General features: G+C 37.2%; 1 protein-coding gene across 1 annotated transcript in view; it reads right to left on the bottom strand.

Annotated features, from left to right (window-relative positions):
* The window catches only part of USH1C (USH1 protein network component harmonin), a 63,776-nt gene that overhangs the window by 35,632 nt on the left and 11,802 nt on the right, over nucleotides 1-16,342 (bottom strand). The window contains exons 5-13 of the mRNA XM_032209197.1: nucleotides 13,158-13,266; nucleotides 12,808-12,832; nucleotides 12,162-12,219; nucleotides 9,602-9,705; nucleotides 8,184-8,268; nucleotides 6,688-6,747; nucleotides 5,488-5,544; nucleotides 3,860-4,002; nucleotides 2,544-2,609 (exon numbers count right to left, since the gene is read on the bottom strand). Coding sequence (XP_032065088.1) covers nucleotides 2,544-2,609; nucleotides 3,860-4,002; nucleotides 5,488-5,544; nucleotides 6,688-6,747; nucleotides 8,184-8,268; nucleotides 9,602-9,705; nucleotides 12,162-12,219; nucleotides 12,808-12,832; nucleotides 13,158-13,266 — 707 coding nt within the window. The remainder of the gene's footprint in view (nucleotides 1-2,543; nucleotides 2,610-3,859; nucleotides 4,003-5,487; nucleotides 5,545-6,687; nucleotides 6,748-8,183; nucleotides 8,269-9,601; nucleotides 9,706-12,161; nucleotides 12,220-12,807; nucleotides 12,833-13,157; nucleotides 13,267-16,342) is intronic.

Below are 16,342 nucleotides of genomic sequence, written 5' to 3'. Positions count from 1 at the left end.
TATTAACACAAGTAAGTATGACAGCGATTCAAGGTAACCCAGAGCGCGCCAAACTATATATACAAGGCTTCAGCCAATAGGAGCCCGGGACTTGGACAGCAACAGCTGTCAAGCTCCCGGGTCCAATTAGAACTCACACTCTGCCGGCAACAGCCTCCCTCGCGTCCTAACCAATCAGGAGGGAGGAGGCTGTTGCTGACCATCAAAAGGTGCTGAAGTCACTCTTAACCACGTAGGCCATTTGCATGGGCTTCATGAATATTCAATATTTTGGTCAGAACAAGAAAGTGAATCTGCAATTGTTTTTTTAAAAATAACTTATATTTTTATGGTATTTGATGTTTATATATTTCTATACTGCTTACCACAGAAATGTATCCCAAAGTAATTTATCAAAAAAGGAGAATATTTGTAATTTAGGGTTGAAATGAGGATCCCTAGTGGTCTCTGAGCTTAATTGCTTTTTTGCAGACATTTCACAGTAGTGACCAAAATTGTGGAAACCTTTTGGGAAAAGTGTATTTTTGAGGTTTGATGGCTGATAACACCAGGTTTTTTTTTGGGGGGGGGGAGTTTCAAGATAACCATATTCCACTTCTGGAATGGGCTGGGAATAGCCCACACCTTAACCCAATTGAAAATCTATGGAGCAGACTAAAGAAACTTGTTAGTCAGAAACGACCCAGCAATAAAACCCAGTCAATAGAAGCAATCATTCAATCTTGGTTTTAGATTATAACCGCTGCAGAACTAAAAGACTTGGTTCACTCCATGGGAAGATGTTGTAAAGGCATAATTCATGCTAAAGGTTACCCAACTAAGTATTAACTGACGTGATAACTTTTGTATATCTCATGCTTTCTATTGTGATAATTTTTGTATATTCAATTTCTTCTACGTGTTTCACTTTCTTCTTTATACTGTAACTGCTATTCTAATAGCAAATCCTTCATAAAGTTATTGCATTAAATTCTTGATTAAATTATCTTTCCATTGGTATATAATTTTAGGGCACTACTTCAAAAAAAGTGGTGTTATTAGCTAGTTTTAGAAAATACACTTTTCCCACATGCTTTCCACAATTTTGGCCACTACTGTAGGTAACATCCTCAGTGCTCATCATTATCACAAGTGACTAATGATGTTACCTAGTTTGAGTAATGAAAGGCCTGCAAAAAAACCAACCAAGTTCAGATACACCAAGGACTCTCTCAAAGTAATGGATACAAATGTATAAGATAAAATAATGAAAACAAAATTTAAACAACATAAAAATATACCAAGTAAATTAAAGGAAAAACCCAAAATGAATAGCTATTCTAAAGCAGTGACTTCCCAGGAAATGCTTTTGCAAAATTTGGCCCTGTCTAAATGTTACATACTTCCCCTGCAGAAATTTCTCTCTCTTATCTGTCAATAGGTTTGAGTTCAATAATCTCAAGTGAGAAGTAGCAGAGAAATAGATTCCAGGCAATCCAGTATTTATTCATGCATAATTAATAATAATTAAGTGAAGATGGCATTTGTTAAAATAAAATTGAAATTGACCTGCAGGGAAATAATACATATAATGGGCAGTTTCATCATATTGATCCCAGTAGGCACTGAGAATACTGAGAACAAACCATCACTTTCATTTCAGATCCAATCTTGGTAATTTTGTTCTACCAAAATAAATTCCCACAGATTCTCAGAAGAGGCTCTCTGCACTGCAGAGAAACAGTCTGCAGTGAAAATCACAGTCCTGCAATTTGAGATGAAAAACGATCCCATATATCCCAGAGCAGCTTAGGATCTGTAGAAGTGGCCAAAGATAGACATTTCCTATACACAAGGATCTTGGCACCATACGCTGCCAAGATCCCAATGTGGATCAAACATACTCCAGAGACTAATTTTGTGAAGTGAGAAAAATGTGTGTGGTTGACATTTTCCTTCTCAAAACTAATCATTATGGTGAAACCTTTGACACAGTAATGCACAATTCTGCAGGGGGGGGGCATTTTTGGATGGATAACAGTGTCTAGGAAAGAAAACTTCACCCTTCTCTTATCTCCTTCCTCTTAAATCATCCTTATTTATCCAATTTTAATCCATTTTAATTAATTAATTTTGAAAAACATCACTTCACACTATTATTGGTTGTGAACTTCAACAGATTTAATAGAGGTGGGGATCATGAGCCAAAACTGACTGGTTGGTTGAAATTGTCCCTTTCCTGCTATACTGCACCATTTGAGAAGAGGTAGAAGGCATGGATGATAATCTGGCCTTTAATCAAACAATTCTTGACCTGTCAGGAAGAATTATTATCACTCATTCAAACAGATGGTTCTACGACTGGTGATTTGAAATGAGGCCTCATGAGGCCTATATCTGTACTTTAAGGAAAATGTTTTAGATAGAAGTGAGTAATAAACTTGAATGAACCCAAGATGCTTTTTTGTCATTCCCAAAGTTATCATACCATTTTAAAAACAAAATAGAGGCATGTCGACAACATAATACAAGAGGAAAAAGCATGCATGAAAGAATGACTTAACTGTTCAATTTCTTTACGATATCGTTCTTCTTCCTCAGTAGCCTTCTGTGCAATCTCCATTTTCCGCCTAGAAATGTACACCCCAAATGAAACTAATGAATGATACTTAATGTATAAAGTCACAATTTGTAGGCAGCTTGTTCTATTGTTTGATGGATCATAACATTATACCCTGAGATAGATAGCTTGATGAGAAATGCAACACTTCTCTACCTACTAAGAAGCTTAAGCTTTATTCCTTCCTATTCAACAAAGGTAACTAGTAGGATTGATAAACATTTGAACTTGGGCATTATTTACCAAAATCCTTTTATGATTTGAAAGTGGCTGAAGGTGATGAGTGAACTATGGAAGACTCATGTTTAATGTGGCTATTTTGAGACTATTTCCTGGCCTTTTCAACAGGTTTGAGCATAAACAGAAGACATTTCTTCTAAGGCTGTCTCAAAGTATTTAAAAAATGCTCACTTTGTTTTAATGTCCCACTCAGTTGCTATTCCAGGAGTGCAATATTTAATGTACTATTTAATATTTAATATGTAATGTATTTAATGTCATTCTTAGTTGTGTTATGATCTCAGTGCTTTTCTTTGTGTTAGATTAACAGAAAAATACAGAACTAATTGCAAACATAATTTCAGTTTATTTATTTATTTTTTGAATGCATATGGTAATTAATTCCAAAAATGCTTTCCTGTTATGCTTCTTTTCAAGAATACTTAATGATCAGAATTCTACTTCTGCTATTAATATATTTTCAATAATGAAATGTAACTTTGTTTTATTGAATTCCACTTTATTTTTAGGCTATTCTAGCATCATCCAGGCTTTGTAATGGCAATATATCAGCAGAGAAAATAGAAGATTTATAATAGCTGTTGTAGCTATAGGACATGGGTGTCAAACTTGTGGTGTCACATGGCGTTTCGTGATGTTTTTACCATTCGTGGAGCTGGGGTGGGCATGGCCGGTGCGCGACGCAGCCGGCTCGTAGGCCACCAGTTTGACACTCCTGCTATAGAGTATTATAAATCCTCAGTGTGGAAAGTCAGGAAACAACTAAAATCATTCTCTTTTATTAATAATCATCTACTCTTGATTAGTACTACAGTATTGCCTTTGGACAAGAAAATGCTTCTATTCAAAATTAGACTTCATATCTCAGAAACAGTAATGTTAAATTATCATGCTATATGATCACTGAAAAGCTCTGAAGCTTTCAGAAAGGAATTCAAGTGTTGATGGTTACACGAATCAACAGTTACATGTTATGGCAATTGATTAATAGATGAGACCCCTTCTGTCCCAAACTCTTACAGTTTTTCTTTTTCTTGCTGTTCTTTCAGGATTTTGTTGGTTTCCAGGGCAAGCCACTTCTGACGCATTAACTCTTGGCGCTCCAACTCCCGGTTACATTCTTCCCTTTGCCTCTCTTCCTCAGTCATAAACAGTTCCTTGCCCTAAACATTATTTTAAATCCCTGTTAATCAACTTAAGTCAGTCAATCATCCTAGTAATTGACTTCAGTGTTTGAGAAATAATATCTTTTGCAATATTTTCTTCAGAGAGAACCTGAAGAAAACTTGTCTTTGCACAACTTAAAAGACTTATTTTGGGAATAAACAAACAAAATTTAAATTTGGGAATTTTGATAGAACAGAAATAATTTTAAATGAATAGCTGTAACAAATGTAACTGGATGTTATGGTTTAGTTCACTGGTGGGTTCCGGATCCCGTTGCAACTGGTATGGTGCCACAGGGCCCGGCGTCCACCACATGAACACGCGCAGCACGCACGGACAGCGCGCGCATATGTCCTTACCTCCTGTGATGCTCTGCGATGCTCCAGCTGCTTGGCAGAGTTGCACAAGCACCATACACTCTGTGCGCATGCACGAAAGCGCCGAAGAGCTCAAATACAGGTAAGGAGGTTGGTGGGTGGGCCCTCCGGACACCGTACCGTACCGGTACCTGGTGCTTCTGGCAAGCACTGGTACACCTGTTCCGGGGCGTACCGCCTGCAATCCACCACTGGTGTAGTATTCCAAATTCTGTTCTCATTTTTATGTGTGCCCTATATATTTTTGGATCTCATTTGTAGACATTTGCATTTGTGAACGTTGAAATCCATGTTAAATCTATTTTAGAAACATGAAATTCTCATAAATGTAAACCTGTATTCTTTTTCATTTTAGTGCTGTGTTTTGCGGTCGATTACCTTTGAGTTATATTCTCACTTCTATTTTCTGGTAACTGTATATCTTTACACTGAAGGGTGTGAACACAGCACTAGAGGTGTTATACATAGCTAGTGATACAAGCAGTCTCTGTGGGTGAGCAGTGATCCAAAACAAATATGAATGTATGTCTAGAATTAGGGCAGGCATGCTGTTGTTTGGTTTGCTTTTATCTTTTTGAAAGGGATGATAAATTGTAGCAGAAGCTATTCAATTTCTACAAGCATTCTCCTTGCATTGTCCCTAGACTGAGCTTCTGCTACAATTTATTATGTTTCAAAATGATAAAAGCAAATTGAACAACACTGTGCCTGTCATAATCCTGGAAATGCATAATACAATAAAATAAGCAGAGAAAATAATATTGAATTGGCAAAGATAATTGAAGATAATATTATGATATTTATAACTTAGTCAGGCTGTAATCCTATATTGATTTAGCCTTTCTGTAAGCCCCCTTACATTTTAATGAGACTTACTTTTAAATAGATAAAAGTTTGTAATGTTAAATTATTTAAGCCCAGTTAAAATCATTTAGGATTTTAACTACATGAACTTGGAAATTAGGGCGTATCTTCCACCCACTTTTTCTACTTTTGGGGATCCCAGGGTATGTGCTTTGTGTTTGTTTCATTTCTTACTGCTTATACAGCAGCCTTTTGACTTTTCACAAGTCTTTTGTTGATTGATATGACATTAATACTTACAGCTCCAGTTACAACAGTAATTGTCAGGGTTTGACTGCTTTTCAACACCTTCACAGCCTGGTGGGGGCAGATAGAAAAAGGAGGTGATGACAGAAAAATTAAACTGTAAAATATAAATATTATAAAAGTGTATAGTTTCTACAGGACTAACAGTGCAGTTATGATGGCTTTTTATTCTTCTCAATATAATATTTTTAGTTATAATTCTAAAAAATAGGGGAATGTATTTGTAATTCTAGTCATTTGTCATAAACACTGTTGCAAAAGATTTTCTTTTTTCCTTCATTTTCTTAAAGCAACATGATACAATTACTTTAGAACTTCAAACTAAAAATAAAATTTTGTTATTTTAACCACCTAGAGATGGTTTTCAGATTTGGAGTGAGGATTGAGTTTTAAGCAATGTTGTGCAGAATACAAAGGGGTAATTCCCAAGTAAATATGTTAGAATCGCAAGTGTACAGAATTTTTGACAAAGCTGACATGTCTTAAAAAAAATTAAAATCCATTTCCCTAGTTCAACATCTTTGTTAATTTTTATCAAATAAAATTCTAAATGGTAGCTATAATGATATGGCAATCAATGGGCTTGTATCAATCAGTTGTATATTTATATTATATTTTATTCAAAAGAACATTTAATAATTTATTAAGTTTATATGCCATCTGACTCCCAGTTACCCTGGACAGTTTTCAATGGTTAAACGTTTTAAAAATAAAGAACAATAAAGTAAACATAATGTCAGGCCCAGAAATGATACAATATCAATTGAGTCCAATCCTTTATTTGCTTGCAGCTAAGGGACACAATCTTGCTGTACTAAAGTTATAAATTTCTAATCTACGAGAGATACTAATATACGTGAAAGATTCTAAGGTGTGGCTATCCTAAACCTCTTCCCACTCTTCCTCCATTTTGGGACTATGCAGTCTCTTAATCCGGACCTCTCTCTGGGAAAGTTCTGTATTACAAAACTGTCCCCCATTGTTCCTGCAGGCGCACATTCCACTACACATTAAATAGCACAAGACAAAGGGACATCAAGTCCAGAGGGGATCAGAAACCAAGAAAGGGTCATTTAATTGTCCTCTTCAAAGGCCTCTTTTAGGCACTTTGAAATCCTACTATGTGGAAGCTAGTTGAATTTTGAGGGAACTTCATGGTCCTATATCATGTAGGGTCACTTGGGTTTTAATTACCTCCTTATGATCCATATTAGAGAAGTCTGCACCATTTACTTCAACAATCTGATCACCAACCTAAAAAGACAATCAACAAAAGTGCTGAATATTTTTTGTTTACTTCTTAGGTGGTCCATTCTTTGCTCTGGAAAACTTCTGAAATAAGACAGATCCTTAAAGCTCTACTCTTCACTGTTCTTTCTCCTGGTAAAACATATATGTGCATGCACAGATCCACACAGTTTTTGCAAAAAGGTAATACTGGAACACTCAGCTTCACAGGAGCTACCTAATTTATCTTTGCTTATCTTATTCAGTTTCACAATCAGATATTTAAGAGATGAACACTGCAAAATTTTCTTTTCCATGAAATGTGATAATAGATCTCATTGCTTTCAAATTGTGGCATCGGATAAAACTCTTGAGAGTCCCTTGGACTGCACAGAAATCAAATCAGTCAATCCTAAAGGAAATCAATCCTGACTATTCTTTGGAAGGACAGATACTGAACCTGAAGATCAAATACTTTGGCCACCAAATGAGGATTCACTAGAAAAGACACTGATGTTGGAAGGGATTGAAGGCAACAGAAGAAGGGGACAGCAGAGGATGAAGTGAGGTGGTTAGATAGCGTGATTGACACAATGAATATGAATTTGGGGAAATTTGGGGGACAGGGAGCCTGGCATACTATGGTCTATATCAAGGGTCGCCAACCTTTCGTACATCAGGAACCACTAAATTCATAAATTAAAATCCTGCGGACCACTAATATGAATGTTTTAAAAAGATAAATAGTATTTAGTGCAATATAAAAATGCAAATAATTTTTCTGTGGATTACCAAAATTTTCTCACAGACCACTGGTATATATTGTTCACATTTAGTAACTGAATAACAACAAACAAAATAGATCTCCTCCTTTATACTGGATCTTTCTCCCTTGTGTCAAAAAAGTTTTTATTTATCTTGGCAGATCAAATGAAAGATATGAAATGTACCCTTTGTTTGGAAAAATATGATTTCCTATATTTGCTTGCATTGGGGGTGAGGGAGACCTCCTCTTCCTCTTCTTCTTCTCTTGAGTTCTTTGTAACTTGTCTGCAGACCATTAGAGATTTAAAATTTTCAAAATCATACAGTTCCGGAAAAGATAAGTGAATTGCTTAATCTAATCCATGAGATTAGATCAATTCAATGCAACAAGATAGATGTATATTATCCGTATTTTCTTAAACTGCTCAATATTTACTTTAACTTCTGCGACATATGAATGAATTCTCCTCCGCTCTTACTTATTTAATTAACTGATAATCAGCATTTACACTAGCAAATAGTCCTCAACATGGCTAACAATTACAATATAAACCATACTATTACAATATACTACATTCACCTGCAAGTTAAAAACCAATTTCCACAAACCAAACTTTTCATGATTAGAGAAAAAACATTAGAACTTCTTCCAAATTAAACATTTCCATGCAGTTAGATTTTGTATGGTTTATATTCACCTCCAACCCTACTTCAGCAGACAAAGAATTTGGTTTAACGTTGCTTATGAAAATGCCAGGTTTTTGTGTAGGGCCACTGGAAATACTGGAACAAAACATGAAAGAAATAAAATCACTAATTAATGGTAATCATATCAAGACTAGACTAATAGACATTTCCTTCTCCCCATTCTTCCTATCAGTGGTGGGATTCAAATAATTTAACAACTGGTTCTCTGTCCTAATGACCAGGTGGGTAGGTGGGGCTGAGTGGTCATGTGACCATGTGGGCATGGCCAACTCAACATTACTCGATGGGCACTTTGGCTTAGCTGTTACAACGTAATAAGGGTTAACCGGAGGGACAGTTTCTGTAAGCAGGGCAATAAAGATTAAGCTAGAAATAACACCAGAATGTTTCCTTCCTTCCTTACAGGATTAGCTCTGTAAAGCGGAAAAAAACCAAAAGAAGATTTCTTCCAACAACCGGTTCTCTGAACCTCTTAGAAAGTTATGAACTGGTTCTCCCAAATAGGTGCGAACTGGCTGAATCCCACCACTGCTTCCTATATACCAAATCTAATCTGGTAGATTGGTTTTTTTTCTAAGAAAGGATAAGAAAGCAAATCATTCACTTTCTTCATTTTATAATACATTACAATAAAATGAAGAACTTTATTGTGACATTTGTGTGTTTATGTAAGGATTACATCACACAAATGTTTTGTTTCGATCTATATCTATGAATAGGATGAAGAAATTCAGTGAAGAGAATTGAAGCGTTCTAATCCAAATGAAAAGAAAACTACTTTTACAATGAAGTGACTCTTTTAGTTCTTTTCAAGTCACATATCATTAATTAATAAAAACATCCACAATAATTCACATGAGTCAAAGGCCAAAGAACTGAGCTGCCAATCTAGAAGGCAGACATGATATTTGTAATTTCTCTCTGCTTTAGGGCTTAATAATTTGTACCAGCATTCTGAACAATAAAAATGCCAAAATCAGTTCTTTTAATACTTAATGATTTAGAGGTGAAAGCAAAATGCAGGTTTAACAGGGCTGTGCAACACTTCATATTCTGATCGAAAAAAATATTTTGAAGTACTGGACCAGGCCTGTCAAACGGGTGGCCTGCAGGCCAGATACGTCACATGCAGGCCACTCCCACCCTGGCGCCACAATGGCAAAAAACGTCCTGATACATCATGATTCGGCCTGTGACGCGATTGAGTTTGACACTCGTGTAGTAGACTATGAACAGAGAACCCTTCTGTAACTCTCTGTTTCTTTTCCCAGAGCGACTTCAAAGCATCTTTTTGGAATCAAATCTGCATGAGTATCAAGTTTAATTGAAATCAAATGAAATTAATGGCTCATTCCCACTAACTACATTTTCTTGGAGAAACAAGAGACAAGAAAACGCTGTAGCTCACCTGCATCCCATGCCCTTTGTACCAATTAGACTAATGAAAACTTTCTTTTCTTTATTAAGTTTTCCTCCAGATGATGCAAGACCTGCAATGCTGTTTTGGCCATCCTAAGATAAGAGAGAACAGGCTTTCTGAAACTGCAATTAGTTAAATAGATAATTAATTGCCATTAATTAAATAACAAAGTTATCCCACTGCCTCCCTCTCCCAATTCAAATGGAATCTAGGTTTCATAAACATCTGCATGCCGAGATGAAACACAAGCTCTCGATCAGGGATGTCAAACTCACATTATCACGGTGGCATCAATGTGATGTATCGGGACCCACCCACCCCACCTTCGCTAAAGCAGGCATGGGTGTGGCCAGTGCGTGACGCATCTGGCCTGCGGGCCGGAGTTTGATAGCCCTGCTCTAGATAATCTGTTTACTCATATTGGAAAAGTTAGGCCTGAGATTGGGAGAATGCCTAAGAAGAAGGCACAGAGGGGCAGTAATAACAACTCCAGATCTGTTCACTTCTGCTGAATAACAGAAGCATTTTCCTGTATCATTTTCTGACCTAGATTCAACTGCAGCCAAGTTGGTATAGGGACAGATCATTTTCACCTCAACCATCAAAATGCCTTAGGCTGACCATTTTTGGGGGTGGGGGACATTATCTCATATGCTAAATATATTCAAATCCTAAAGCAGCTCTCTTAATAGAACTGAATTAAGATTTATAAAATGGAGAAATCAACAGATTTTCTTTTAAAAAAAACAACAGAAAGCAATAGGGGAAAAAAGTTCCCAAAACAAAAACCAACTCTAGGGAAGTCTGAGATTACTTGGGGAGGATGGAATGCTACCTGGGATGAAGTTGAGGGTATGGAAGAAAGGAAAAAACTACAACTGGAATTTGGAATGGAGTAAATGGCATAAATAAAAGCTGATTAAGGTCATTCAGCAGAGCATAATTTGCTTAAGCTCACATATATTACACCAATAACAATATTGTTGTGATATGATGCTTCTCAGACTTGCATGGTTATCTATCATTCAGCTATCAAAGTTAAGCATTTTGGAAGCATCTTCAAAAATCAAAATACAAGTTAACACATATTGTCATAGGCATTATTGCTTCCACAAAAATGATGTAATTATTATTTGATATAACATGTAAAAGTGAAACCTGGATACTTTAAGCTGCTTTATTTTCTTCCATCCTGTCACTTTAATTGTACTATCAATCCTCTGGGCGGGGGTGGGCTGCTACAGGTTTTCCTGGGTTTGGGAGAACCCGTAGCTAACGTTCGGAGAACTTCCAAATCCCACCCACCCGCACGCCCACCCCTTCCTCTCCAGGAGCCTCCTCGCAGCACATTTTGGATGCAAGGTAAGTGCAGGGCCCGTGCAGGGGCTCGGGGAGGGGGGAAAATGGGCCTCTTGGAAGTTCTGGAATGCCAGAAACAGGCTCATTTCTGGACTCTGGAAGGCCTCCGGAACCCAGGAGAGGCAATTTTCTCCCTCCCAAAGGCTCAAGGAAAGCCTCCGGAGCATGAGGAATGCAAAACCCCTCCTGCCATGGTACCGGAGGCCGACTATGCTATCCCCATCATGGCCACACTCAATCAGCAACCGGGTAGAGCACTTGTTGTTGAAATTTTTGAAGCCCACTATTTTTGAAGCAGACTATTACCTCTGGGTAATAGTCAGCTTTGCATACCCGTTTCAAAAATCAGCTATCAGGTTATATTTGTGGGAAGAATGAGTCTTAAGGGTTTCTACTACCTAATCCCCATTTTAGTGTGCATTTTAACTAATAAAATTAAATTTAGTGGAGGTTTATTTCTTTCTCTCTCTGTCTCTGTTTATCCCATTATATTCTTAGAACATATTACAGTGAGAAAGACTGGTTGGTCAAAAATTACTTTAAAGCCACATCTTCCCATTTCAGACTTTTAGCCATTATATCCAATCTGCTTTTTAAAGGACCATTTAATTTTTGGAGGCTATTTTCTTCAGCCAGATCCAAGTTCTCCTATCTGGGCACCTTCCAGATAGTTGACCTTTAAGTCACATAAAGGTTGAAGTCCACATACTTGGATGGCATCCAGATTTAAATGGCTACAACAGAGTAGGTGACAAACTAATCACTTAGCAACAGTCAGTTTATCAGGCTATCTTTACAGGTTTCATCCCAATTAGTTATTCTTGCAATACCTTCACGTTTTTTTTTTAAAAAAAACATGAGTTAGTTGCAGAATTTTCATTGTCCCTTATAGTATTTTAATCATGTAGTTTTCAATATGAGGGAAGGCACTATTTCTATGAAGCTGTTAATTGCAACATCAAAAAAGTAAGCTGTCACTCAGTAAAAAAATATAGGTGTATTATCTGCCTCATCCCATTAAATAACTGAGCAGTTTGCAGCCTTTTTGGATATCAACATTTGTCAGTCCCAATCAGTGAATCCAGTGGCAAGGAGCATGAGTGCAGAGCATCTGTAATGAAGACAGGTGTTTTAAAAAGAATTTTAAGACCACAAGATAACATTTGTGATAGCTGAATGGGCACCTTACCCCAGGGTCAGATACAAACTGGTCTACATATTGCCACTTGAGAGGCTCATCTGGGGAACTAAAAGAAAAGATATGCAGATGACAACATGTAAGACTGATATGTATCAAAATCAAATCAATGCCTACTAGGTAATTTACTACTTATCTCTGATATTTGTATTGCAGCATGTATCACGCTATGCAGGTTTTTTTTAGTTTTTTGTAGGTAAACCTTTTTTTAAGAAACTGAAAAACACTGTGGGAAATGACTACAGTATGTACAATCTATACCTGTGATGGCGAATCTATGGCACGCGTGCCACAGGTGGCATATGGAACCATATCTGCCGGCACATGAGCCATCAGCTCCAGCACGCATTCATGCACTGGCCAGCTGATTTTCGGCCTTCCTGAGGAGGGTAAAAACAGCCTCCCTGCCCCCCCAGAGGAAATACTAAGCTCAGCTTGGAGGCGAGCAGTACAGCGCACATGGGGAGGGACTGTAGGAAGGGGTTTGTGCACGCATGCACATGTGGGGGAGCGCTTTGCATTATTGCTGCCGGCACGCATGCATGCATGTACTTGCTTTTTCACCACTCAACAACAAAAAAGTCATTACTGATCTATACTGTACATAAAAGATATGTTTTCAGGAAAAAAAAGTTACCTTTTGACAGGTATCATCCCAACATCTGCAATGAAATCATATTTAAAGATAATTGATAAAATGCTCAGACTTATCTTCTAATTAACATAAAATTAGATATCACATATCATTTTGATCTAGTGGCTAAGGCATCAGGCTAGAAACCAGGAGACTGTAAGTTCTAGTACTGCCTTAGCCATGAAACCTGGCTAGTTGACTGTCCCTTGGCCCAACCCACCTCACAGGGTTGTTGTTGTGGGGAAAATAGGAGGAGGAAGGAGTATTAGCTATATTTGTCTCTTTGAGTTACCCATAAAGTAAAGTAATAAAGGTGGAATAAAAAAAAAATCTCAAAGCAATGTTGTACTTACGTCGCACTTTTATAGACACTGTTTTCTTTGTGCGTATAAGATTGATGACTTCTTCATGAGTGCATGAGGAAATAGAGTATCCATTTATTCGAACGATCTCATCTCCCATCTTAAATAAAAAGCAATCAACCATCCAAACTCAATAGCATATTTTAGCAGAAATATACAGTTGCAAATCAACATCAGAAAGATGTTTCTTCTGGTACAGAGGCAGACACTTTCTATTATGAAATGGATAGAATGCGTAAGAAAAAATATTGCAAGCCACATAAAGTCCTTAAACCAGTGGTAGGATTCAATTTTTTTTGTTGCCGGTTCTGTGGGTGTGGCTTGGAGGGCATGTTGTGGTTTGGTGGGCATGGCAAGGAAAGGATACTGTAAAATCTCCATTCCCTCCCCACTCCAGGGGAAAGTTACTGCAAAATCCCCATTTCCTCCGGATCAGCTGGGACTCGGGAGGCAGCGAATAGATGGGGGCAGGGCCAGTCAGAGGTGGTATTTACCGGTTCTCTGAACTACTCAAAATTTCCACTACCAGAACTGGTCAGAACCTGCTGAACATCACCTCTGCCTTAAACATGTCGTAGCTGATTATGTTTGCTGAGGAATAACTAATGGGCTCTACAAGCCTAACCTCCATTCAATTTCTTTACAGTACATTGGCTGGATCCTGGATGTAAATCGAAATTTCAGAACATAAAATGGCTGCCATAGCAGGGCCTACTCTTCTCAATATGTCTGCCATTGTGGTTTTGCCTTATAGCTTTTTATTACTTTTGTTATCATACAAAACATGAAGGTAACATGTATGCAAGAGTCAGGAAAGAAATGTGTAATCCTTGGAAAAAGTATCAATTAGATACTATTATTGATAATGCAATTATAATTTTACAAAATTTAAAAAGTGCTGTTACTGACAGATGTTTGTGATGAAGTGGTATCTATCAGGTCATAAACAAATGAATGCGACTAAATGAATAAAGTTAGTAAATAAACTTATATACTAACACATTGAGCTGAGTTTACTCATGGATAAATCCATAGGAAGCTTATCATCTTATATCTTCCAGCTACTCTCCCTCCCATCACCATACAATTAGCCAAATTTGTTGAAAAGAATATCATGGGTGATAAACCAAGGACTGGATGTGTAAATCAGTGAAAATCACCAACCCCACATTTCTAATAACAGATGTACTGACTACATCAAAATGGCTTCCATAAATAGAAGGTACTCTTTTATTACAGAAGGATAACTCTAGAACCCTGGCACAGGCTAATATATATGATTATAATATAGGTTTTGTTTTTTTCTGAAACAGCAATATTTTTCTAGGAAAAAAAAATCATTGTATTTCTCTAGCAAATGGTGAACAGTACTCTCAACACAGAATTTCCCAAAAAGTGGAGCCTATTGAAGGGAGACAATTTACAACAGCATAACCTATCCCTTTATGTTAATGAATAACTATATAATAGGCATGGATTGCAAGGGAGCACGTATATTCCAGTGATTTCCTGCTGCTGGGGGAAAGCTTCTGAAGAATGGACCTTTGTCTTGGCATTCCATGGAGTAAAATGTTGGGATCTCTTCTCTCTTACATTAGTTGGGATCTCTGCTCCCATACATTAGTTAAAAGATAACTTGCGTTGATACACTGTTGGCAATGAATACAATTCATTGTATAAAAACTTATCCTGATGCTATGTAATGTATTATTGTCCCTGACTCTGCAAGTATTATTTCCTCATGCCCACTTTTATCTCAGGAAACAATTATTGGCCCCTTTTTATTTTATTTGTTCCTCTTCCCTCTTATCTGACCCTCTTGTCACCCTTAGCCTTATTATAGCTGTTTTTTCCCCGCCAATGGGGCCTAAAACCAGTAATTTTCAAACCTTGAAATCTATCTCACAAGCATTGCAATACTGTTGCATCAGAGCTTGCATGCATATTATAGCAGTTAGACTTATATACCGCTTCATAGGGCTTTCAGCCCTCTCTAAGTGGTTTACAGAGTCAGCATATCGCCCCCACAGTCTGGGTCCTCATTTCACCCACCTCGGAAGGATGGAAGGCTGAGTCAACCTTGAGCCGGTGAGATTAGAACCGCTGAACTGCAGATAACAGTCAGCTGAAGTGGCCTGCAGTACTGCACTCTAACCACTGTGCCACCTCGGCTCTTATTATTTAGAGTTGCTTATTTATAAAACCCTGCAATGCTTGTGCTTGGAAATTAACTGAAACACAAGTAATTGTGCAAATATCAATAATCTATAATACTTTAACAATTGGGAAAGGTTGCAATGTGCAAAAAGGAAAGGAGATCATCGACAGAAGACTACTATATGTTTTACAAATTCAACATTTGATTTAGTCTTACTTCACAGCTTGGCAAATTCACTACTGTATAATAGGTCTTCTCTTTAAATATTCTCTCAGGCATAACTCTGTTACAGTTATGCAACCGATAATTTGGAAGACCTATTTTCTTGTTGATTACTTATTTATTCACGTTATACAGTTATTTAAACTCTAAGGGATCTGCTAGAATTAATTAGTAGCAACTATGTAGAGCATAGACTATTTTAGTTTAGATTCAAAGTATTATTTGTGGACCAGGTTAATAGAATGAACAATTGGCTCCATAAACATTACAATGATATGATTGCTCCATCTACTGGGCAAAATTCTTATTGCTATTAAGCCTCTTCCCCACTCAACCCCCCCCCCCCAATCCCCTCTTCTTTTAAGCACAAATCTTTAATAGGGAACTATTATGTTGTTATTAATTAATTGACCATGTGATCAAAATTCAGATGCTTGGCAACTGGTTCATGCTAATGAACCGTTGCTACGTCCCAAGGTCATGTGATCTTCTTACAAAAAAAAGTCAATGGGGAAGGAAGATTCACTTAACAACTGTGTTACTAGCTGTGGTGATTCATTTAACAACTGTGGCAAGAAAGGTTGCAAAATGGGGCAAAACGTACTTAACAAATGTCTCACTTAACAATAGAAATATTGGGCTCAATTGTGGTCGTAAGTCGAGGACTACCTGTATTCTGTTAAACAACAATATAATCATTTAAGAAAGGCAGATAAACTAAGAGTAATCTATCCTTGTTATATTTGGATAATAATTATACTACCTTTTATAGATAATCCTTAGAAGCTAATTTTGA

This window comes from Thamnophis elegans, chromosome 1 (assembly GCF_009769535.1).
Source record: "Thamnophis elegans isolate rThaEle1 chromosome 1, rThaEle1.pri, whole genome shotgun sequence".
NCBI lineage: Eukaryota > Metazoa > Chordata > Lepidosauria > Squamata > Colubridae > Thamnophis > Thamnophis elegans.
Note: the sequence above shows the minus strand (reverse complement) of the source record. Positions and strands in the feature narration are given on the sequence as shown.